Consider the following 23,353-nt stretch of genomic DNA (forward strand, 5'->3'; position numbering starts at 1 on the left):
TCAACTACAGCTCCTGCGGTTCTTTTGGGGGGGCTGGGGAGTCATGTGCACCAGGGGAGTCTACTGCCCCCCCTCGGCTAGAGTGGTGAGGAATCCCAGCCAGGTGGGCGGGGTATAAATATATTATTATTATTATTATTATTATTAATCAACCATTACAACTATTACTGTTCTTTTCCCTGGCCTCCCCTGCATGCCGACTGGGAACTGGATGATCCAGGCATTTGGTCTCCCGACGAAGGACGGAATAGAAATTCAATGAACAGCCATGATATTTCGGGAGTGTTGTAAGCAAAGTCTGCCCTTATTGTGTCTTCCAGGCCCAATGAAGACGCACAGCAGGCGGGCCCTCGAGCCCGATGCCCAATCGAAGCCAAAGACGCCCCAAGCGAGGCGGCCAATAGCGAGCCGGGCCTATCAGCGGAGGCGACCGCCGTTTGTTTACGCCAAGGGCTCCGCCCCGAGGAACCGCACCCAACCGCTTGTCCGCCCGTGGCCAATGGCGAGAGAGGGAGGGCGGGCTCCCCCACCACAGGGAGCCAATGCGGCGGCGAGGACGCGGTCCGGCCAATAGGTTCTGGAGGAGGGCGGGGACTATGCGGCGGGAGGCGGGACTAGAGCTGCCCTGCGTCCAATGGCGTCGCGGCGGAGGCGGAGCAGCGCGCGGAAGCGGCCCTGAGCCCGGAAGGGAGCCGGTGGCGGCTCCGGCGGCGGCGAGGGGCGATGGCGGCGAGTCGCGCGGGCGGCGGGGCGGAGCTCGTGCAGCTGAACGTGGGCGGCCGGAGGCGAGTGCGGGGGGGGGCGGCGTCGCCATGGAGACCGCCGGGTCACGCCCCCTTGACGGGGGGGAGGCCCTCGAAAGGCAGCCAAGGCGCTAGTCCTCAGGGCAGCCGCTTTCCTGCCGGGACCGGGGGTGGCGGGGACCTTCTGCCCGCCCGCGCTCACGGCCCCTCCTCCTTTTTCTGCAGGTTCAGCACCTCCCGCCAGACCCTCACCTGGATCCCGGATTCCTTCTTTTCCAGGTGCCCGGGGGGGGAGGGGGGAGAAGAGCCCCTTCGATCGTCTTTGAGCATTTACACCCCTAATTATAAGAGTGGCTGGGGAAACCCAGCCAGATGGGCAGGCTATTATTATTATTATTATTATTATTATTATTATTATTATTATTATTTATAATACCCCGCCCATCCAGCTGGGTTTCCCCAGCCACTCTTGGAAGCACCCAACAGATTAAAAACAGAATAAAACATCAGTCATTAAAAACTTCCCTAAACATGTCTTCTAAAAGTCTGGTAGTTGTTTATCTCCTTGACATCAGCTGGGAGGGCGTTCCACAGGACAGGGGCCACCACTGAGAAGGCCCTCTGTCTGGTTCCCTGTAACTTCACTTCTCGCAGGGAGGGAACCGCCAGAAGACCCTCGGAGCTGGATCTCAGTGTCCGGGCAAAATAATGGGGGGGAGACGCTCCTTCAGGTATACTGGACCGAGGCCATTTAGGGCTTTAAAGGTCAGCACCAACACTTTGAATTGTGCTCAGAAACATACTGGGAGCCAATGTAGGTCTTTCAAGACCAATGTTATATGGTCTCGGAGGCCGCCCCCAGTCACCAGTCTAGCTGCCACATTCTGGATTAGTTGTAGTTTCCGGGTCACCTTCAAAGGGAGCCCCATGTAGAGCGCATGGCAGTAGTCCAAGTGGGAGATAACTAGAGCATGCACCGCTCTGGCGAGACAGTCTGCGGGCAGAGAGGGTCTCATCCTGCATACCAGATGGAGCTGGGAGACAGCTGCCCTGGACACAGAATTGACCTGTGCCTCCATGGACAGCTGTGCGTACAGAATGACTCTGCGCACCTGCTCCTTCAGGACACAGTTGCCCCATTCAGGACCAGGGTGTCCCCCACACCTGTTGTTGGAGGCTGCCTGTCTTCAGCATCAGAAGGATGGGTCACAGGTATTACTTAAAAACTAATAAATTAAGGTGTAGCCCCATTGCAGGTATTTCTTGTCCTCTTGCGTGCTGTGTGTATTTGCCCCACGTAGAGCACATGGCAGTAGTCCAAGTAGCCCCATCCGCTCTGGTCCTTGAGGAAGGGGGAAGGCCTGGGACCCCCTGCCCAGGGAATGCTGGCTGGGCTGCGGGGCGTCTCTCCCCTGGACTTGGAGGCCTCGTCAAGCATTTCGGGGGAGGGTTGTGGATGGGAGGAGGCTCAGGATGCTCGGCCCCCAAGAGCCCCATTTCCTGGGTTGCCCTGCAGAGCTGCCTCTGAGCAGCCAAGGGTCTCCATGGTGAGAGGAGAGGCCGCATGTTCAGTGGCGGCAGGGGAAGCCAGCCTGACTCGTCCGCCTGGGCCGCCTTGAGCGCAGGCCTTCAGGGTGGCTCTGCCTCTCCAGCCTCGCTTGCCCTGATTCAGCAGCAGCCTCACCTGCATCTGTTTGACTTGCAGCCTCCTCAGCGGACGGATCTCCACCTTGAAGGATGAAACGGGGGCGGTGAGTGGCTCTGAGATCCTTTTCCTTGCTCTGTTCCTGGAGAGCAGGATGAGGGTGGCAGGAGGGGTAGATAACCTGGTGCCTTCTTGGACTGCAGCTCCCATCATCCCTGACCCCCTAGCAAGGGGCTGGTGGGAGCTGGAGTCCAATATAGAACTTTAAGGAGAGTCTGCCACCTTCCCAGGGAGTCTGTCCCTCTGCCAAATGTCTCTTGCCGTCAGAAAGTTCTTCCTAATGTCTGGAGGCCCCACATTCCCTGTCCGTGCTGTGAGAAATTAAGTGAAATGAACACCCAGCACGTCTGCGGAATCACATCTGCCTAAATGGGGAGAATGAGACTGCAGTCGCATTGCATGGCAGGAGAATCCCTTGGCTCGGCCTTTATGGGACACACTGCAAGCTGCCTTGGTGCAAGTCTGCAGCCAAACACCCCCTGTCTCTTTCCTCCTAGATCTTCATCGACCGAGACCCCGATATCTTTGCCCCCATCCTCAACTTCCTCCGGACCAAAGAGCTTGACATCAGGTGTGGAAGAAAGACCTCAGCAGCCTCTCTAGGCTGGGCATGGAGCCGGGGGCTGGAGGGGGGTCTGTGTTGGGGCTCTGCTGTTCTAGCACTTTCTTCTGAGATTCCTTGGGAGGCAGGTTGTGCCGGATCAGGTCCAGCATCCTTTTCTCACAGTGGCTGACCAGATTATTGGAGGCGAATTTTCCCTGGTGGCAGACGACAGAACCACGAGACTGATGTAAAATACTCAAACAAGAGTTTTATTACGGCTACACAAACAACAAACACAAAGCATGTGGATGTTCTTTTTCTCAGGCAGTTGCAAACTGCAACTTCTTCTCTCTTCATTCACATCACCAGCTGTGCCTAATTAGCCTGGAAAACCACACCCAGAATTCATAGAAAATGTCCTTAAAGTTACCTGCACCCTTTTCCTGTTTTGTGACGAATGATACCGAACACAGATGCCGCTTTTGGAAAACCCACAAGTGAAATCTGAGCCCTCTCCTCTTGTTAAGCCATCCAGGCTGGTGGCCATCAGTTCCGCAGTTTAACTCTGCTGCGTCAAGTAGGACTTCGTTTTCTCTGTCCTGAAACTCCCAGCCTTCAGCTTCACTGCATCTCCAAGAGTTCTAGAGTTAGGAGAGATGGAGAACAATTTCTCTGTCCCCACTTCTTCCAGGCCATGCCTAATCTTATAAGCCTCTGTCATGCCACCTCTTTCTTGTCAATTCTCTAAACAAAAAATTCCGAATGCTTCAAGCTTTCTTCCTAGCCCTCAGTTTCCCTCTGGCCCTTTTGGCGGATGGGTGGGTGTCTTCCATGCAGACTTGGGGGGATGAGGCTCCCTGGTGACCTTTCTCTTTGTGCCCCCAGGAGGACCAACGTTTCACTGCTCCTGCACGAAGCGCAGTTCTACGGGATCACACCGCTAGGTATGCACAAAGGGGGATCAGACTTGCCTGGGCAGCACCTGGTTTGTTGTTGTTTTTGCAAAGTCTGGATTTTGGGGGTGGGTGGGGCTTGCACCATGTTGTGGTCCCAAATACTTGGCGCTTTGGTGATTTGTCTCTGCTCTTCCTGGTTTAATTTTCTGTTCCAGCCCCACCCCCCACCCCCGCTGCACTCTGAGCCACCTCCAGAGAGGCAGCAGGGCTGGGTGGGCAAGGGGCCCCAGTGCCCCCCAGGGTCAAAGGCCACGGTGATCTGATCCTCTTCCTTGCTTCCCTTGTCTCTAGTGCGCCGCCTGCAGTTACGTGAGGAGCTGGAGCGCTCGTCCTGCGGGAGTGTCCTTTTCAATGGCTACCTGCCGCCACCAGGTAGGAGGCAGGGCACACCTGGGGAAGGGAGGGGGGCTTTGCAGGACTTTGGGTTTACTTATTTATTCCATAAAATTTGCACACCACTTGATTGATCAGTAACCCTCAAAGCAGTTTATCAAAGGATAAAACAACGTTATCAAGCAAAATCTACAATACTTGGCCAACTCCCAAGAGACTGCGACCTACTCACAAAATTAAAAACTGGCAGTGAGCTTCTTTGGGGGGGGGGAGCCAGTGATCTATCACAGACGTCCAGTGATCTGTTGGACATGCCTGCTTTAAAATATACAAAGCAGATTAAAACTTGCATGGACTTTCTAAGCGCCTGGGCAGGCTTGATTTTAGCAAGTGCCCGAAAGAGTGTCTGCCTGACGTCAAGGGGCAGGGAGTTCCAAAGTGCAGGTCCTGCCAGACTAAAAGATTGATTTCTTATAAACACGGAACAGGGATTATATGGCACCTGTAAGTGGTGCCAGTTCTGCCAGTTTAAGTGGTCAGGTGGGCACAAGAGGGGTGAGGAGATCCTGCAGGTAAACTGGTCCTGAGCGGTTAAGGGCTTTGCGTACTAATACTAACACCTTGAGCAGCCCGTGGCAAATGGGCAACCAGCGCTGACCTCTGAGCACCAAAAGCGGGATATGCTGGCCAGGCCTCCCTCGTGCTGCAGTAATTTGGGCTGGGGGTGGAGGTGCCGGTCCCCATGACTAAGGCTGGGGTGGCTCTGCCTTCCCCCCCCCCCACTTCGCCCTCTTGCTCAGCCACCCTCACCCCTCCTCCTCTCCTTCCCAGTCTTCCCTGCCAAACGGAGAAACCGCCACAGCGTCACGGGAGCACAGCTGGCGGCCCGCGCGGGGAACCTCTCGGAGCGGGGCCTCGTGCGCCGGAGCAACACCATGCCTCCCAACCTGGGGAACGCGGGGCTCCTGGGGCGGCTGCTGGAGGAGAGGGCCTCAGCCACAGGTATGTGCCACTCTGGGGAGATGGGGGAAGAAGGGGCAGGGGCTGCCAGCAGGAGGGAGTTTGGGTCTGGGTCTCAGGTGCTGTGGGGGGGTCTCCCTTGCCCGACCCTCTCTGCTATCAAACGGGGGCAACAACCAGGGAGTTGCGCACCTCCCATGTTCCCATTTTCGGGGTCAGTGGTTCCCTGAGTGGGTGGCATGGTCCTGTGGGGGGCAGTGTGGTGTAGTGGTTAAGAGCGGTAGACTCGTAATCTGGGGAACCGGGTTCGCGTTTCCGCTCCTCCACCTGCAGCTGCTGAGTGACCTTGGGCCAGTCACACTTTTCTGAAGTCTCAGCCCCACTCACCCCACAGAGTGTTTGTTGTGGGAGAGGAAAGGAAAGGAGATTGTTAGCCGCTTTGAGACTCCTTCGGGTACTGATAAAGTGGAATATCAAATCCAAACTCTTCTCCAAACTCTTTGTTGATCTATCCCATATGGGGATAATCCCAGTGTCCTCTGGTGGCTGTAAGCTAACAGAGCATCTCTAGCTAAAAAACTGTTCCAACGATGGAGGAAGTCAAAAAGAGAGAGTGTGCTGCGTGCCTTGTCCTTTTGTTACCTGGACAGGTAAGGTCACACCCACCTCTAGTCACATGCAAAGGAAGGATGTTCCAGCCAGGAGGAAACAGGAAGTTTTCAGCTGGCTGGTCCAAACATCCCCTTGCATGTCCACTCTAGCAAAACAAGGAATGTTGTACTTGACTGCTACTTATGTATCACATCCCACATGCATCCCAAATGGGGCATCTTTATCCCCTGGGATCTGACCAGGCGAGGCTGGGGAGCTGGCCTGTGGTGATCCCAGTTCCCCTTTTCCACTAGCCCCGGGTGCCAGAAGGGGGATGTCCCACAAGGGAACAGCCAGGAAGGGGAGGGGGCCTTGCTCAGCGTCTCTCTTTGTGGCCACCTCTTTCCTCCAGGAGGGACCGGTGACCCTGGCGTGGTGCGGCTGGTGTGTGGGCACCACAACTGGATTGCGGTGGCCTTTGCTCAGTTCTTCGTCTGCTACCGGTGAGTGGCCCTCTTGGGCATGGGGAGGCAAACTAAGGCCCGGGGGTCAGATCCAGCCCAATCGCCTTCTCATTCTGGCCCACGGACGGTCCGGGTATCAGCGTGTTTTTACTTGAGTAGAATGTGCCCTTTTATTTAAAACACATCTCTGGGTTATTTGTGGGGCATAGGAATTTGTTCATTTTTCCCCCAAAATGTAGTCCGGCCCCCCACAAGGTCTGAGGGACAGTGGACCGCCCCATGCTGAAAAAGTTTGCTGACCCCTGCTCTTGGGCCTCTCCAGCCCAGAGGTTCAGCTGGATGCTCTGGGGTCCAAGAGCCCCCTCCTTCCCAGGCCCCCACCCCGCTTCCTGACTGCTCTCTCTGTCCCCTAGGATGAAAGAGACGTCTGGCTGGCAGCTGGCTTTCTGCAGCCCCCGGCTGGACTGGGTCATTGAGCGGTTGGCGCTGAACGCCCGGGTGCTGGGGGGCTCTCTGGGGGACAGCGACAAGATGGTGGCGGCCGCCTCCTGCAGCGAGATCCTACTCTGGGCTCTGCAGCCCGACGGGAACGGCACAGAGATTGGTGAGGCCTGGCAGCCCCTGCGGGGGTCGCTTCAGGGCGGGAAGAGGCAGCCGCCAGTTGGGGGAGCTCACAGGCACTGCCCAGGGCCAAGTGGAATGGCCCCTCCGATGGGCACTTAGGTCCAGCCTCGGGGAGTTTCAGCCCCCAAGCCCTGCTGCCCCCTGGCATGCTCCCAGTCCTGGGGTCTAGCAGCTGATGTGGGGATAGCCACTGGATTAGATGTCTCCCCCCTCCAAGGCTGGATAGCGATATATCATTTTAATATCATCTTCATTTAGACCATAACATGCTGTAAATTTTATGGAAATATAGACAGATAAATTGTAAACAGATCAGAACATTGGCATGATTATTGTAATAACCTGCAGTTTCATAAGAGTATATATTTTAAGTAGATGGATAAAGGTTTCTGTTTGATTTATCTTATCCTCAATTTTGCCTGGAGAGGGGGCACCAGGAAGGTGTTCATCCTCTCATTGGTACATGAGAGGAAAGGGAACCCTGTCTCTTCGAAATTTCCCTTCTTGCAGTGCCTCTGTGTGTTGCGTCACATCCCACAAACACTGATCTCCCGTGAGACCTTTAAAAGGGGGCTGGGCGGGTCTGTAGGGGCCCCAAAGGCTCCCCCTCCTGCCTCTGGAGGTTGGGGGGAGGCCCCCCTTGTGCCTTCCATGCCCCACTTTGGGACTGCCCCTTTGGCCCTCTTCTCCTGGTCTGATCCAGTGGGAATGTTCCTCGGACTCTCTCTCTTTCCCTCTAGGTGTCTTCCACCTGGGAGTCCCTGTGGAGGGTCTGTTCTTCGTGGGCAGCCAGCTCATCGCCACCAGCCACACAGGGAAGATTGGCGTCTGGAACGCAGTCACCAAACACTGGCAGGTGGGCACGCGGCCCGGCGCCTGGTCTCTGGGTGAAGGGTGGCAGGGGCTGCGGCTGCAGACTTCCTCTCCTGGAAGCCGCCTCCAGAGCTTGTCGGCAGCATCTGGTCAGGGGAGAAAAAGGTGGTAGGTGGGGGGGGGGTCTCGGGGTCTCGGCTCCTCTTGAGTACCATGTGCAGTTTCTGGGATAACCCTAAGCAGGTCAAGTCTTTCCACCCCAAAAGTGTCTATTGATATATTTATTTTGTGAATTGTTTCCCATGACTTCTCCTGTGGGAATGTTCAAGGTAGCAGGAGAGGATATATTGTTTATTAATATCCTTTCTAACTTGCGCTAGCAAGTTTCTTTACTTAGCAGAGTTACATTCCCCCTTTTACATGCACAGCAGATAGCCGGTTGCAGGCTCGTGTGAGCCTCTCACTATTATACAATTCAGTCTGTCTCAGATTGAATTGCACGTTCCTGGTAAGTTCCCTTGAATCCCTCTTAGAAGAATAAAGATGCCACAATCTTATTCAAAGTCAATAAGAGAAGTTTACTCACATCAGTTCACAGTTGGATCCCTGAAGGCAGTATTAGTTACAAATATGTACATGTGGATCTACACCATACAGGGGAATAATCCCAGTGCTTCTGCTAGCTGAGAGTCAGCAGAGCAGTCCTAGCTAGACGCTGGTCAAACGAAGAAGGAAGTCAAGAAGAAGGAAGGGTGCTGCGTGACTTGTCCTTTTGTTGCCTGGACAGGTGAGGTCACGCGCACCTCTAGGATGCTCCAGGCCAGGAGGAAACAGGAAGTTTTGAGTGGCTGGACCAAACATTCCCTCGCATGTCTTCTCTCGCATTACAAGGAATGTTGTACTTGACTGCCTCTCATGGATCACATCCCACATTTCCCTCACCTCATCCACAGCCTCACAGGTGCATCATTGCGGGGGGGCCTCCACTGGCTCCCCATTTGCTGTCCTCAAAATAGAATCAGAGAATTGTAGAGTGGAAAGGGAGCCGAGGGCCACCTGGCCCAGCCCTCTGCAATGCAAGGATTGCAGCTAGAACACCCACGACAGAGGGCCACTTGACCTCTGTTTCAAGCCCATCCCCTTCCCAGGTTGTCCGTTCCACTGTCAAATGCATCTTCCCAACGTTTGTCCTAAGATTTAGTCTGAATCTCCTTTCTTGCAACTGGAAGCCATTGGTTCAAGTCCTGCCCCCGGGAGAGCAAGAAACAAGCCCTTCAGAGATTTGGCAAGGGCTATGAGCTTGCCGTCTGCCTCCTCTTCGCCTCCCAGTTCTTTTTCTGACCGCTCTCCCCCTCCCTCCGGCCCCCACAGACTCAGGACATGGTCCCCATCAACAGCTACGACGCGGCCGGCTCCTTCTTGCTCCTGGGGTGCAACAACGGGTCCATCTACTATGTAGGTGAGTGATGGGGAGGGGGCTCCTTGGCACGGAGGTCTCCTCCAGCCCTTTCCAGGGCCAACGAGGGCCAGGCAGACAGGGCACCCAAACTCCATGCGGTTTCTCCTCTCTGCTGAGACCACATAACACCGGTCTTGAAAGACCTACATTGGCTCCCAGTACGTTTCTGGGCACAATTCAAAGTGTTGGTGCTGACCTTTCAAGCCCTAAACAACCTCAAAGGCCCAGTAGATCTGAAGGAGCGTCTCCACCCCCATCATCCAGCCTGGACACTGAGGTCCAGCTCCGAGGGCCTTCTGGCGGTTCCCTCCCTGCGAGAAGTGAGGTTACAGGGAACCAGGCAGAGGGCCTTCTCGGTGGTGGTGCCTGCCCTGTGGAACATTCTCCCATCAGATGTCAAAGAAATTAACAACTATCTGACTTTTAGAAATTACCTGAAGGCAGCCCTGTTTAGGGAAGTTTTTAATGACTGATGTTTTAATGTATTTTTAATTTTTTGTTGGAAGCCGCCGAGAGTGGCTGGGGAAACCCAGCCAGATGGGCGAGGTATAAATAATAAATTTTTATTATTGTCCTCTTAGATGTGCAGAAGTTCCCACTGCGCATGAAGGACAACGACCTTCTGGTGACGGAGCTCTATCGCGATCCCTCGGAGGATGCCATCACCGCACTCAGTGTCTACCTGACGCCCAAGAGCAGTAAGGGGCTCTCCTCCTCCTCCTCCCCGCCCCCCCATCTCTGCCTTCAGAGCTGGGCAAGGGGGGTCTGGGCAGCTAGCCCTTCTGCCCCCTTCTCCTCTACTTGCTTCAGCAATGTAGCCCTCCCCGGGGGCCATCTAGTCCAACCCCCTCCAATGCAAGATTCTCAGCTGGATCATGTATGACAGGTGCCCATCCAACCTCTGCTTAAAAACCTCCACGGCAGGAGCAGCCACCACCTCCCCTTCCCAAACAGCTCCGGCTGTCAGGAAGTTCTTCCTAATGTTTGGTCAGATTGGACCATGGAGCCCCTGGGGTTCCCTTCCAACTCTGCGATTCTGTGGTTCCATGACTCCGGAATCTCCTTTATTGCCTTTTGAATCTGTTGGTTTGGAATGACCAATTAGGTTCTTTTAATCTGTTTAGGTCTTTAATGTAGATGAGACCCAGTACACCCTAGGAAAGCACAAGTCAACCTCAGACAACCAGTATTGGATTTTCTCTGTAATATTGCTTTATTGATTCATAAGTAATTCACCTGTCAAGACAAGGAATATGGACTCAGCCAGACATCCATTCATACGCCTTTCATACTCACCACTCTTCACTCTTCTCTGAATTGATCAGGTTCAGTACACACACGACAGCGCTGTCAAATGTCTGGCACACAACTTAGGCTGGAGAGCTTTGCCATATATACACCTCATTGTTCATCTGATGCTTGGCATTACACAACTCCTTACTCCTTGTTTTTGGCATCTCACATCCTTGGCATCATCTCAGAACTCTTATCTTACCAGCTCCGAGGGCCTTTTGGTGGTTCCCTCATTGCGAGAAGTGAGGTTCCAGAGAACCAGACAGAGGGCCTTCTCGGTGGTGGCGCCTGCCCTGTGGAACATTCTCCCATCAGATGTCAAGGAAATAAGCAGCTATCTTATCTTTAAAAGACACCTGAAGGCAGCCCTGTTTAGGAAAGTTTTTAATATTTAATGCTGTATTGTTTTTAACACTTGATTGGGAGCCGCCCAGAGTGGCTGGGGAAACTCAGCCAGATGGGCGGGGTATAAATAAGAAGTTGTTGTTGTTGTTGCTGTTATACCTCGAAGGTCATGTTGTGTAGCCCATCTCCATGCCTCCTTGTATGTGCTGTTCTTGTACCGTTCCCAGCACACACTGCTTTTGCCAAAACATCACGATGTCTTCCACATTCCATTAGTGCTTTTACAACACAGTACACGGACAGCTCAAAGACATCGTATCCATTTTGCGGTGTTCTTCAGCCATCTTTAGGCCCAAACAAACCATACCCTTCGTCACAGGTTCGAGTCCTGCCCTCCGGAGATGGAGGATACAATCTCCTTCTGTGTACAGCCCTTCAGATATTTGAAGATGGCTCTCAGTCTCCCCTTTCCCAGGCTAAGCACCCCCAGCGCCCTGAGCTGTTCCTCTAGAGGCCTCCAAGCCTCCCTGCAGTGTGTCCTGGAGAGGACCTGGGCTCCTGCCCCACTCCATCCAGCAAAGCCCCCCAGTCGCAGCCTGGTGGGGATCCCCCTCCGGGTCCCCATCGCCCAGGGGCCGCAGCGAGCCATGGAGTTTGGGTGACCCCGGGGGCGCTTCCTTGTCTCCCAGGCAACAGCGGCAACTGGATAGAGATAGCCTACGGCACCAGCTCCGGCACGGTCCGCGTCATCGTCCAGCACCCGGAGACGGTCAGCTCGGGGCCCCAGCTCTTCCAGACCTTTGCCGTCCACCGCAGCCCCGTCACCAAGGTGATGCTCTCCGAAAGACACCTCATCTCAGGTACCGGGGAGGGGAGAGGGCGGCCGGGGGGGTCTGGCAGCCGAAACGGTCGAGGGGATGAGGAAAGGTGGCTGTTTAGCTCAGGGAAAAGGAGAGGAAGAGGCAAGCAGATGGAAGGGTCTAAAACAGGGGTTGGCAAGGTTTGCCGGCCAGGGGCCGGATCATTCCCACAGAGATTGTCCGTGGGCCAGACTGGCGCAGTGCAACGCTGGAAATCGTGTCTGCACATGCCCAGACTCCGGAAATTGCGCCTGAGCAGGCGCAATTCATGGCGTCTGGACATGCGCAGATGTGACTTTTGGTATCTTGCCCCACCCTCCGGCCCTCGGAGTCCTCATAAGGGAGCTGGTCCTGGAGGAAGAACTGAGGGGAGAGACTCCATCAGGCAAGGCCTCCTTGCACCTGCCTTGCCCCCCCTCTGCTTCTCAATGTGTATTGTATTCTTTTGCGTACTGTAGTTTGCCGTTGTTTTATTGATTATAGTTTAGATATTATTGTAACCGTTGAGTGGATTTCTGTTTAACTTTTATATGTTGATATATTTATTTTATACTATTCTAATTGATTGTTGAATGTTACTTTTTTGATGTAGGCTGCCTATTTTAAAGTTATGTTTTATGATCACATCTTTGTATTGCATTAGATTGTTAGATGTACATTTTTTGTTTTTTTCAGCTTGTATACTACCTTGAGTATTGTAAGATAGAAAGGCGGTATACAAATTTAAAATGATGATGGTGATGGTATCTGCGCATGTGCAGATGTGATTTCAGGCGTCGCTCGGCGAGTCCCTGCACCTGGGGGACTCGCTGAGTGGGCAGCTGAGTGGGCGGCTCAGTTTGGGGGCAGCTCAGGAGCCAGTAAAATGGTCTTTGTGGACCACATCTGGCCCATGGGCCGCACGTTGCCGCCCCCTGCTCCTTCCCCCAGGCCTCTCCTCTCTCCTCCCCAGTCTGCGCTGACAACAACCACGTCCGCACATGGACCGTGACCCGCTTCCGCGGCATGATCTCCACGCAGCCCGGCTCCACTCCGCTGGCCTCCTTCAAGATCCTCGCCCTGGAGTCGGTGGACGGGCACGGGGGCTGCAGCGCCGGCACCGACATTGGCAAGTGGGGGCTGGCTGGGGGGAGGGAGGGAGGGTTGGGCCCCCCGAAGGGAGCTCCCCGCCATTGCCTTGCCAGGCCTGTGACCCCCCTCCCTCCTCTCTTGCAGGCCCCTTTGGGGAGCGGGACGACCAGCAAGTCTTCCTCCAGAGGGTGGTGCCAGACGCCAGCAAGCTCTACGTGCGACTCTCCTCCACCGGCAAAAGGTGGGTCAGGGGAAGCCCTCCTTGGTGCAGCAGCAGTGCGGAGATAACCTGCGGAACTCCCTCCCCCAGGAGGCAGGGACCAAGCAGGGTGGCTTGGGAAGAGGGCTGGACAGATTCACCGAGGAGGAGAGGGCTATCGAGGGCCACTTTCTAGGACGGCTCTGTTCTGCCCTCCACGGTCGGAGGCAGGGATGCTTCTGAATCGCTGTTGCTGCAAACTGCAGGAGGGGAGAGGGGTCCTCGTGCTCAGATCCCATGAGACTGGGGGATCCCATGAGTACTGTTTTGGGGGAACAGGAGGCGGGCGGGTGTGGGGGACTCCCTGGTCCTGAATGGGGTAAGTGTGCCCCTGAAGGACCAGGTGCGCAGCCTGGGAGTCATTTTGGACTCACAGCTGTCCATGGAGGTGCAGGTCCATTCTGTGTCCAGGGCAGCTGTCTCCCAGCTCCATCTGGTAAGCAGGTTGAGACCCTCCCTGCCCGCAGACTGCCTCGCCAGAGTGGTGCATGCTCTGGTTATCTCCCGCTTGGACTACTGCAATGCACTCTACGTGGGGCTCCCTTTGAAGGTGAGCCGGAAACTGCAACTAGTCCAGAATGTGGTAGCCAGACTGGGGACTGGGAGCAGCTGAGACAACATAACACCTGTCTTGAAAGACCTACGTTGGCTCCCAGTACGTTTCCGAGCACAATTCAAAGTGTTGTTGCTGACCTTTAAAGCCCTAAACGGCCTCGGTCCAGTATACCTGAAGGAGCGTCTCCACCTCCATCATTCTGTCCGGACACTGAGGTCCAGCTCCGAGGGCCTTCTGGCGGTTCCCTCACTGTGAGAAGCCAAGTTACAGGGAACCAGGCAGAGGGCCTTCTCGGTGGTGGTGCCTGCCCTGTGGAGCGCCCTCCCATCAGATGTTGAGGAAATAAGCAACCATCTGACTTTTAGAAGACATCTGAAGGCAGCCCTGTTTAGGGAAGTTTTTAATGTTTGATGAATTATTGTATTTTAATGTTTGGTTGGGAGCTGCCCAGTGTGGCTGCGGAAACCCAGCCAAATGAGCGGGGTATAAATTATTATTGTTATTATTATTATTATGGTCCTCTGGTTGGTCTCTGTGAAACAGGATGCTGGCCTACATGAGCCAGCCTCTTTCTCTGTTCTTATGGAGCCTCCAGGTCCAGAAGCAGTCTACATGTATTCCCAGCTTCTCAGGGGTGTTTGGATGCTGGACTGGATGGGCCCCCTTGTCCCTGACCCCTTCTTTCTTCTCCCCCCTGCCCTCCGCAGGATCTGCGAGGTGCGCTCTGTCGACGGGTCCCCCATCACGGCCTTCGCGGTGCAGGAGTGCGAGGGCTCCAGCCGCATCGGCTCCCGCCCCCGCCGCTACCTCTTCACCGGCCACACCAACGGCAGCCTGCAGATGTGGGACCTCACCACTGCCATGGAGGTGGTGGGCCAGCCGGCAGGTGAGCCAGGCGGGGCGGGGGCAGCGGGGCTGGTCGTCCCCCACAGGAGGGCCCAGGTGCTGCCTTGGTGCCTGTCACGCGGGGAGGAATCAACTGAAGAGCCATGTGGGGCCTGGAGGCCGGGTGCCATGGCCGGGTTCTGCCAGGCAGCGCAGGGCACTTCTGGCCCTCTCTTGCTTCCTCTCTGGGCTGGGGCTTTTCTCGTAGAGTTTGAAGAGCCCCCCAGGGGTCATCTGTCCCAACCCCTTGCAATGCAAGGAGCACAGCTCTAGAATCCCTGACAGGCAGCCGCCCAACTTCCAAGGAGAGTCCACCGCGCCTGGGATGGGACAGACCTCTCCGGGCGTCTTCCTGATGGAGCACAGCCTGGGACATTCACAAATCAGTCCTGGTGCGCACCAGCGACACATATCAAAAGACATGCCCATGCTCACTCAGCAGAGTATAGCAGAAAGAAACGTGGAGAGTGAACGTAGAATTCTAAGGGATTTATTAAACAACATATACAAGACAGAGCAAGCATGGCGTCCTCTCGCTTCCCCACGAGTGAGAGAATAAAGAAAAGTACAAAAGGACAGCACAGCGGAAGAGAGATAAGACTGACTTCCGTTCTCACACTTTCCAAGCCTAGATAGTAAACACAGACGTGTGATGTAAAAATCACACATCCAGCAACGGAGGAGTGAAATTCTAACACTCCCGAGATCACAATCATGTAATTGTCTTCTTTGGCAATCCCTCATAGCTGAGTAAGATTGTCTTCCATGAACACAGCCTTAACAGTGAATCTGTAAGTGACTGTGGTGGCCAATTCTGGATCCCCACGTCCTTCCACAGTGGGGACATTGGTCTCCGGGCGGGAGCTGATCACTCTGTGGATTTGCCAAGCTTTCCTTCCTCTTTGCACGTTTCTCCCTTGTGTCCTGAGTTCGAGTGTCTTCAAAGCCCAAGACACCTTTGGGAAAGGCTGTTCTCCAACTGGAGCGCTCGCAGGCCAGTGTTTCCCAAATGTTGGTGTTTATACTACCTTTTTTAAGATTTGCCTTGAGAGAGTCTTTGAAGCTCTTTTGTTGACCACCAGCACTACGCTTTCCATTTTTAAGTTCGGAATAGAGTAGTTGCTTTGGAAGACGGTCATCAGGCATCCAGACAACATGACCAGTCCAACGAAGTTGGATGTTGTAGAGTTGGAAGGGACCCCCAAGGCAAGGGTCGTCTCGTTCTGCCCCCTGCAGTGGAGAAATCTCCACTTAAGCATCCAGGACAGATGACCGTCCGACCTCTGCTTAAAAACCTCCAAGGAAGGAGAGACCACCACCTCCTGAGGGAGCCTGTTCCACCGTCAAACTTCTCATTCCCTCAGAAAGTTCCTCCTGATGTTGAACCGGACTCTCCTTCCCTGTGACCTGAAGCCACTTGTTCGAGTCCTCCCCTCCAGAGCAGGAGGAAACCAGCTCGTTCCTTCTTCTGTGGGGATCTCCTCTCAGTCTCCTCTTTTCCAGGCTAAACCCCCCCACCTGCTTCAGCCGCTCCTCCCCAGGGTTACTTTCCTGCAATGGCTGTGCCACACACCAGCCCCTGGCACAGTCAGGCTGATCACTTGCTGGGCCAATAAAGTCCTCCTTCCATCTCTCCCCCCCTCTCCTTTTTCCTGCCTTCCTCAGACGCGGGGGGTCTCTCGGAGGAGGAGCTTCTGCAGGAACTGGAGCAGTGTGACTTGGCTCTCTCCCACTCCCTCGAGGCCCACCCGGCCAGGCCTTTGGCTCCCGCCAGCACTCCTTGGACCGCCAGCACCAGGTAGAGATTGGCACTCTGTGTGGAGGGAGGGCGGAGAAAGCCGACCCCCAGCCCAGCCTCCTTGCCGAGGGCTCACAAGTCCAGGCTAGCGGCTCTTCCCCAGGGGCAGTGGAGGGCAGCTGCACCCCCGTGGGTCACTCGCTCCGCGTGGCATCTTCCTGAGCAAGGCATACGGAGGCAGTGGCAGCCACCAGCCTGGGTGGCTTCGAAAGAGGGCGGCACAAATTCATGGAGGGGGAGCGGGCAAAGGGCAGCTGGCTGTGCTGGGCCTCTTCTGACTGCTGGTTGTTGGAAACCTCAGGAGGGAAGGGGGCTCCTGTGTTCAGGTTTCCCTTAATGGGCATCTGGTTGGCAGAGGCATACCCCTTGCCCCCTTGGCAAGGAGATGTCTTGGTGCCTCTGAAGCCAGGAGAGACCATGGAGAGGAAACGCAACCAGTTTGCTTTGGGTGGCCTTGGCCAGCCTGACCACCCCCTTGGTGTGCCCCCGCTTGCTGGCCACGGGGGGCATAGGATTCTGGACCTGATGGGCTCCCCTTGGCCTCATCCAGCTGCCAGGCTCTTCCTATGGAGACCTATTGGGATAGCAGATCCTCCACACCCAGGAACAGTCTACCTCTGGATACCAGATAATGGGGAACATGAGGGGAATAGTTTCGCACTCGGGTCCTGTTTGGGGGTTTCTCTTGGAGGTGTCTGGTTGTGAGAAGAGGGGGCTGGGCGAGATGGGCCCCCGGCCTGATCCTGCAGCCAGGCCCTTCTTGCGCCGTCCTGGCCCTCCCTCAGGGGACTCTAGCCTTCATGGGTGTAGATTATATCTATATAAGGTTCATTAAATTTTTCACATATTTTCACAATAACCTTCAAATCAAATAATTATATTATTTCGTAAGTTGACTTCCCATCCTCACTTCCACCATGTTTATACTCAAATCTTTATTACGGCATTATTTATTACAATTATTTTGTCATTTCCCCGCCCGCTGCTTTTATCTCAATTCCTGTCCGCAATTTCATTTGGCAGTAATATTTTTTCAAGATAGTCCACAAAAGGCCTCCATTCCTCAATAATAATAATAATAATAATAATAATAATAATTTATTATTTGTACCCTGCCCATCTGGCTGGGTTTCCCCAGCCACTCTGGGCGGCTTCCACAGAAACCAAAAATACAGTAAAATATCACACGTTAAAAACTTCCCTGAACAGGGCTGCCTTAAGATGTCTTCTGAATGTCAGGTAGTTGTTTATCGCTTTGACATCTACTGGAAGGGCGTTCCACATGGCAGGCACCACCACCGAGAAGGCCCTCTGCCTGGTTCCCTGTAGCTTTGCTTCTCGCAATGAGGGAACCGCCAGAAGGCCCTCGGCGCTGGACCTCAGCGTCCGGGCAGAATGATGGGGGTGGAGACGCTCCTTCAGATATACTGGACCGAGGCCGTTTAGGGCTTTAAAGGTCAACACCAACACTTTGAATCGTGCTCAGAAACGTACTGGGAGCCAATGTAGGTCTTTCAAGACCGGTGTTATATGGTCTCGGCGGCCGCCCCCAGTCACCAGTCTAGCTGCCGCATTCTGGATTAGTTGTAAACACCAGGTCCAAGGCATGTCCGCAGCTATGGGTTGGGCCAGACTTATTCAGGGGCAGCCCCATGGATCCTTGGTGCTTCTTTTTTTTTTGAAAAAGGGAAGTGGGTGTTGAAACAAAGCCGCTAAGCAGCTGATCGGCAAGAGATCAGAGGGAGATAAGGGACACTAGCAATAAAGGAGGCTGCCTGGGAGGCGGGAGGTAAAGACAGCAAACTTGCAAAGGGAACAGGAAGACTAAAGCAATAAGGAGAGAAATTAGAAGAAAAGGAGGAGCAAAAAAACTGCTCCAGCTAAGGAAAAGACACTAGGGCAAACAAGAGGGAAGGGAGTGTTGAAAGGAAGCAGCTGATCGGTGGGATCGGGAGAGAGATAAGGGACACTAGCAATAAAGGAGGCTGCCTGGGAGGGGGAGGTAAAAGACCATGGATCCTCAGGATTTTTGCATTGGGTCACCCCAAATTCTCCATCAGATCACATAGCATGTCCATGGCTACAGCCTGCACCAAAAAATCACGCATCCATTGTTTCGTGGGGCCGCAATGGCACAAAATGTGGTTGCAAAGCATGGATCCATGCAGGATTTTTGCATTGGGCTACCCCAAACTCACCGTCAAATCACATGTCTGTGGCCACAGCATGAACCATAAAAATCATACCTCCACTGTTTCGTTCAGAATATTTTTTTTTCTTGTTTTCCTCCTCTAAAAACTAGGTGTGTCTTATGGTCAGGTGCGTCTTATGGAGCAAAAAATACAGTAACAAAAATAGTTTTGTCCTCTTCTTTGGAGCTTCCGGTCTTTGGGGAACGGCCCATTTTAACGTCTCCTTCCTTTCATTCCCCATAACCTGCCTTTGCTTCTTCTTCTTTCCCAGCAGCCTCCAGTGCCAAGACTCGGACGGCCCCCGGGACAAGGCGGCCAGGGGCTCCCCGGCCCCCGTCTGCCGCTTCGGACGCGAGAACCCGCCCCCCCTGGACTCCCCCCACCTGCAGCGCGGAGACCCGGACCGCCGGCGCCTGAGCGGGAACTTTGTGGAGCGCTGCCAGGAACTCGCCCGCTCCTCTGGGCTGGCCCATCCGGACCCCCGGTGGGTCCCCAGGGAGCAGCAGGGGGCCAAGGCCAGGCGTGGCGCCGGGGGCCCTGCTGGCGGGGGGGCCACAGCGGCCCCGAGACCCCCCAGCCCAAGCCCCTCTCCCGGCGAGCCCCCCATCCCGCTGGCCCCGTCCAAAGTGCGGCTCAGCGAGACCTCCTTCTGACCCTCCGCAAAAGGAGGCGTCTCTCCGACCAAAGACCCCTGTGCAGCCGGGGGGGCAGCCTTTGCTTCCGGCCTCCTGTGCCGCCGTGGGGAGGAGCGCAGGGCTGGCCTCTGAGCCCTCCTCTTCCTCCTGCCCACCCCCCAAAACGCTTGCACCTCTCTCCCCAAGTGACTTCCAGTCCTCTCAGGGTCTCCTTGCCCCCTTCTCCCCCAGCGCTGGGCGCTTTTCTCCCCAGCGAGGGATTTTGCACAGGTCTGCAGCAGCATCCATTGGAGGACCCTTCTCCTCCTCCGTGGGGAAGGCCCAGGGCGTGGGGGGTGGCTGTTGTCTCCCTCCCCCCTCCCGCCCCCCCCCCCCATTGACAAGCCAAAGCTCATTAATGCCTCTCTTTCTTGTATCAGTCTGATACTGGCCATGCAATAAAATGTGGAAGGCTGCCTCTGTGGGTGTCTGGGGGGGCTGGAGAAAGGAAGAAGAAATAAAAGAAAAAGAAGGAATTCTAGCTTCAGAATACCTCCTTCTTTATTGTTACATTCATAGCAGGCAGAGGGCCTTCTCGGTGGTGGCGCCCTCCCACCAGATGTCAAGGAAATAAACAACTATCTGACTTTTAGAAGACCTCTGAAGACAGCCCTGTTCAGGGAAATTCTTATGTTGGATGTTTTATCATGTTTTTAATATTCTGTTGGGAGGCGCCCAGAGTGGCTGGGGTATAAGTAATAAATTATTATCCTTATTTTATTACACCCCACTCCTTTTCCTCCAAGGGGGCGCACATGGTTCTCTCCCCCTCCTCCTTCAATCCCGTCTTCAACCCTGCGAGGCATGCCAGGCTGAGACAGACAGCAGCTGCCCCCCAAGGTCCCAGGTGTTCGGCTGAAGGGCTAGATTTGAACCCTGGTCCCCCAAGGGCCTAGCCTGGCACACTAACCGCTACACCTCACAGCCTGTGCAGTGGGGATGGAGGAACAAGCTCCGCGGCCGCCTGTGGAGCTGCTGTGATGTCACAGAAGCACGGAGGCCTTGGCTTCAGCATGTTGAGCTGGGCATGTGCGAGTCCTAGACATGGGGGGCAGGATGAAAGGGGCAGAAGGACACTCAGAGCTGAATGTGGTGTTTGGAGTGGGAGAGAGCACAAGTAGGGAAGTCCAGGGAGAAAAGGCTGGAAGCCTCCTTCACACAGTGCAGGGATGGGTGAATGATGAATGAATGAATATTTGCGTCCGCCATCGGCCATAGCAATAGAACAACAATACAATAGACAAAGAATAGAAATAGAAAGTCAGTAATATCAAATACATTTGGGGGTTTTGAAGCAGCAGTCAAATAGTGGATCTTATTCTAATTGCCCCAGCTAAAAACCTTGCAACCTTTGTTGTCACCTGCTCATCTTGAACTTCCAAGAGAAAGGACCCTGGGGCAGTGGCTGGCGACCCAAAATGGACAATAAAGGAGGGGTGATAATCTCAGTCCTCAAGTCTTTATCAAGAGTGCAAGCCAGAAGGGCATGTGCCACCGATTTGGACAGGGACATAAGCGTTTTTCGTGTGGAATCGTCCCTCCAGTACAGCTGAGGGCAAGACATTAAATCTTGCAAGAGTAAAAGCGCGTCTATATTTTAGGATTGCTCAGTTATGCAGATAGGGTGCCAGAGAGTCGAAATGGGAAGGTGGAAAATAGCCACACCATGGACAAAATTTCCAGATTGTGGCCAAGCTGTTCTGACGCTTGGTATCATTTAAAGGTAAAGGGACCCCTGACGATTAGGTCCAGTCGTGGCCGACTCTGGGGTTGTGGTGCTCATCTCGCTTTATTGGCCAAGGGAGCCGGCGTACAGCTTCCGGGTCATGTGGCCAGCATGACTAAGCCGCTTCTGGCAAACCAGAGCAGCGCACGGAAACACCATTTACCTTCCCGCTGGAGCGGTACCTATTTATCTACTTGCGCTTTTGGTATCATTTAGGCGCTGACAAATTCAACTGTTTGCTTTACTAAAACCCAAAGTGAGTAGCTGTTGTGGTGATAAACCACAAGAGTGAAGTTTTTGATAGATAATTTTAGTCCTGACGCTTTTGATAGACAATTGTAGTCCAGGAGCTCTTGCATGGTTCAACTGTGGAACTCTCCCCCACTGGAGGCAGTGAGGTCTGTCAGGCTGGATGGCTTTGAAAGAGGATTGGATCAAATCCTGGATAGGAGGCGGTCCCTGGCAGCCTCTGCCTCCACGGCGAGGCTTCCCAATCAGGCCAGTTGCTGGACTCTGCGAGAGGAGGAGGGGGCGCCTGGTGGGCCAGGGGGGAAACGGCTCGGGGGTAGATGAGCCCCTCACGGTCTTCGGAGGGGGGCTTCCTTCCCAAACAGCTTCCGTGCTCTCTCTCATCACATTTCAGTGCAATTGGGGGAGCCCAGACCTTCTTTGCCCATCCTGCCTGCTTTGCGTGCTGAGCTCTGGAGGATGCGGGGGGGGGGCGTGCGAAGGGGCGGCATATCCCCCCCGGCCCCGCTTCCGTGCGAGAGGGGCGCCTGCCTTGGAGCCGGGGCGGGGGGGCGCTGCACAGCCCAGGGCGAGCAGGGGACCCCTTTTCCCAGCCCCCCCCTGGACCAAGAAGACTGACTGGCTTATGTAAGCGCCTGCCTGTGAGTCAGCCTCGCCGCCGCCGCTGCTCCTGTCCCCACCCTGCTGCACCCCCTAGGCGCCGCTCCCTCCCCACCTCGGAGGCTTATGTAATTCCGGCAGAATGGCCGCGGCTGGCCTGGGGGCAGCGAGGTCCAGTGGTTGCAGCTGCAGGGAGAGAGCTCGCCGCCTCCGGCTCTGCCTCCGCCCCGCTGGCCTCCAGAGCAGCCCACCCCCGGACCCCGACACGCAGGGCTCCCTCCTCGCAGAATTTCTGCGATTCCTCCCCCCCCCCCCGCGTGTGTAAGAGAGGGAGGGGCATGAATGGCATCTGCAGGGTTAACTGGGCTGCCTTAAATCCTCCTCCCTCCTCTCTCTCTCTCTCTCGGACAGCAGAGTCCCTGGCCATGTGCAGAGTGCCTGAGCAGGGCCGGATTTAGGTTTGATGAAGCCCTAATCTCCTGAAGGCAATGGGGCCCTTTCTCTCTCCAGCTGTCCTTTGACAACAACAAATGGTCGCTGTTTTGGGTATTGAATATATGCTAGGTGGCAATTTCTGGTCCTAATAGGTATCTCAAGCCATTTGCACATCACAAAATATGTTTTTATCAAAGTAATTGTTGAACTGAAATGCAATTACGAAGAAGTATATTAATAGTGAAATAATTTATGAAGCTCTAACTTAAAATTTTGGAAATTTTTTTTCTCCTTTACATTTTTGGGGCCCCCAAGAGAGCGGGAACCTGTGCTATAGCTTGTTTAGCTTATACGGAAATCCGGCACTGATTGGGACACAAAGCGCCACGCAGTCCAGCCCCCAGCCATGCAGGACTCATAAGGGGGGGGGGGAGACGACCGAGTTTGAATGTTTCGCCCTGGGGGGGGGGGTGTTTCAAGGCACGCCAGAAGCCCCAGCACCTCCCTTGGGTGCCTGTGGAGACGGAGGAGGAACGTCGACAAGACAGAGCTTCCAGCCCCAGGGGAAGTCTACCTTTGCCTGCCAGAGCCTGGCGTAGGGAGGGGAACAGCGGCCCCCTCGCCCCTCCCATATGCTGGGCAAGAGGGGGCCAGCGCCCTCCTTCCCGGGGTGTGAGCCAGAGTCTGATGGATGAGGCCAGTGGCCCCCCTGGGCCAGTTTCCTTCCGCGCGCCCAGTCCGTCAGCGGAACCGGGACACCAGTGCCACGCATGGCCACGTCCGCACTGAGCGGAGATATAGATTCCTGCACTGTGAGGGGTTGGACTAGAAGACCCTCGGGGGTCCCTGTAAGAACTCCTTCGTTTAGTGTGGCAGCACCAAACCTTCGGAACTCCCCGCCTCTGGACGTCAGGCAGGCGCTTTCCCTGGACTCTGCTCCGCACCTGCTCAGAGCATCCTTCTTTAGAGCAGCCGAACCCAGAGGCTTAGAGAGTTGGTGGGGTTTAAACCTCTTCTTATGGATTTCGGTTTTTAATCTTTTTGTAAACCGCTTTGAGCTTTTTTCCTTTCCTTTTTTTTGCAATCTAGCGGTGTATGTATTCTATGAAATAAACGCAAATAAGCCTCGGTCCCCACAGCAGGTGGCATTCCGGAGCGCGGCTGCCACGGAGCGTGGAGGCCGAGCAGAGACACCGCCTCGCCCGCAGCCAGGGCTCC

General features: G+C 54.8%; 1 protein-coding gene across 2 annotated transcripts; it reads left to right on the forward strand.

The window, feature by feature from the left end:
- Window positions 1-712: 712 nt before the first annotated feature.
- Window positions 713-19,604, forward strand: SHKBP1 (SH3KBP1 binding protein 1). 2 transcript variants are annotated; one of them, XM_053397604.1, is made up of 18 exons: window positions 713-785; window positions 969-1,022; window positions 2,449-2,494; window positions 2,946-3,019; window positions 3,878-3,936; window positions 4,240-4,320; window positions 5,113-5,283; window positions 6,245-6,335; window positions 6,710-6,900; window positions 7,661-7,776; window positions 9,105-9,192; window positions 9,774-9,890; window positions 11,520-11,690; window positions 12,643-12,798; window positions 12,906-13,002; window positions 14,284-14,462; window positions 16,127-16,259; window positions 18,723-19,604. In XM_053397604.1, exons 1-18 carry the CDS (start codon window positions 724-726, stop codon window positions 19,102-19,104), a joined length of 2,268 nt encoding a protein of 755 aa, XP_053253579.1. In that variant the 5' UTR covers window positions 713-723; the 3' UTR covers window positions 19,105-19,604. The 2 variants fall into 2 exon arrangements, with proteins under 2 accessions (XP_053253579.1, XP_053253580.1); XM_053397605.1 differs by having other exon boundaries at window positions 18,726-19,604.
- Window positions 19,605-23,353: the final 3,749 nt, after the last annotated feature.

Source organism: Podarcis raffonei, chromosome 8 (genome assembly GCF_027172205.1).
Source record: "Podarcis raffonei isolate rPodRaf1 chromosome 8, rPodRaf1.pri, whole genome shotgun sequence".
Lineage (NCBI taxonomy): Eukaryota > Metazoa > Chordata > Lepidosauria > Squamata > Lacertidae > Podarcis > Podarcis raffonei.

Excerpts from the sequence above, each read along its gene's own strand:
- SHKBP1 (XM_053397604.1), top strand. The coding sequence starts at position 724 with ATGGCGGCGAGTCGCGCGGGCGGCGGGGCGGAGCTCGTGCAGCTGAAC. Across the intron at positions 786-968 it reads CTGAACGTGGGCGGCCGGAG|GTTCAGCACCTCCCGCCAGA; the intron begins GCGAGTGCGGGG and ends CTTTTTCTGCAG. Across the intron at positions 13,003-14,283 it reads CTCTCCTCCACCGGCAAAAG|GATCTGCGAGGTGCGCTCTG; the intron begins GTGGGTCAGGGG and ends TGCCCTCCGCAG.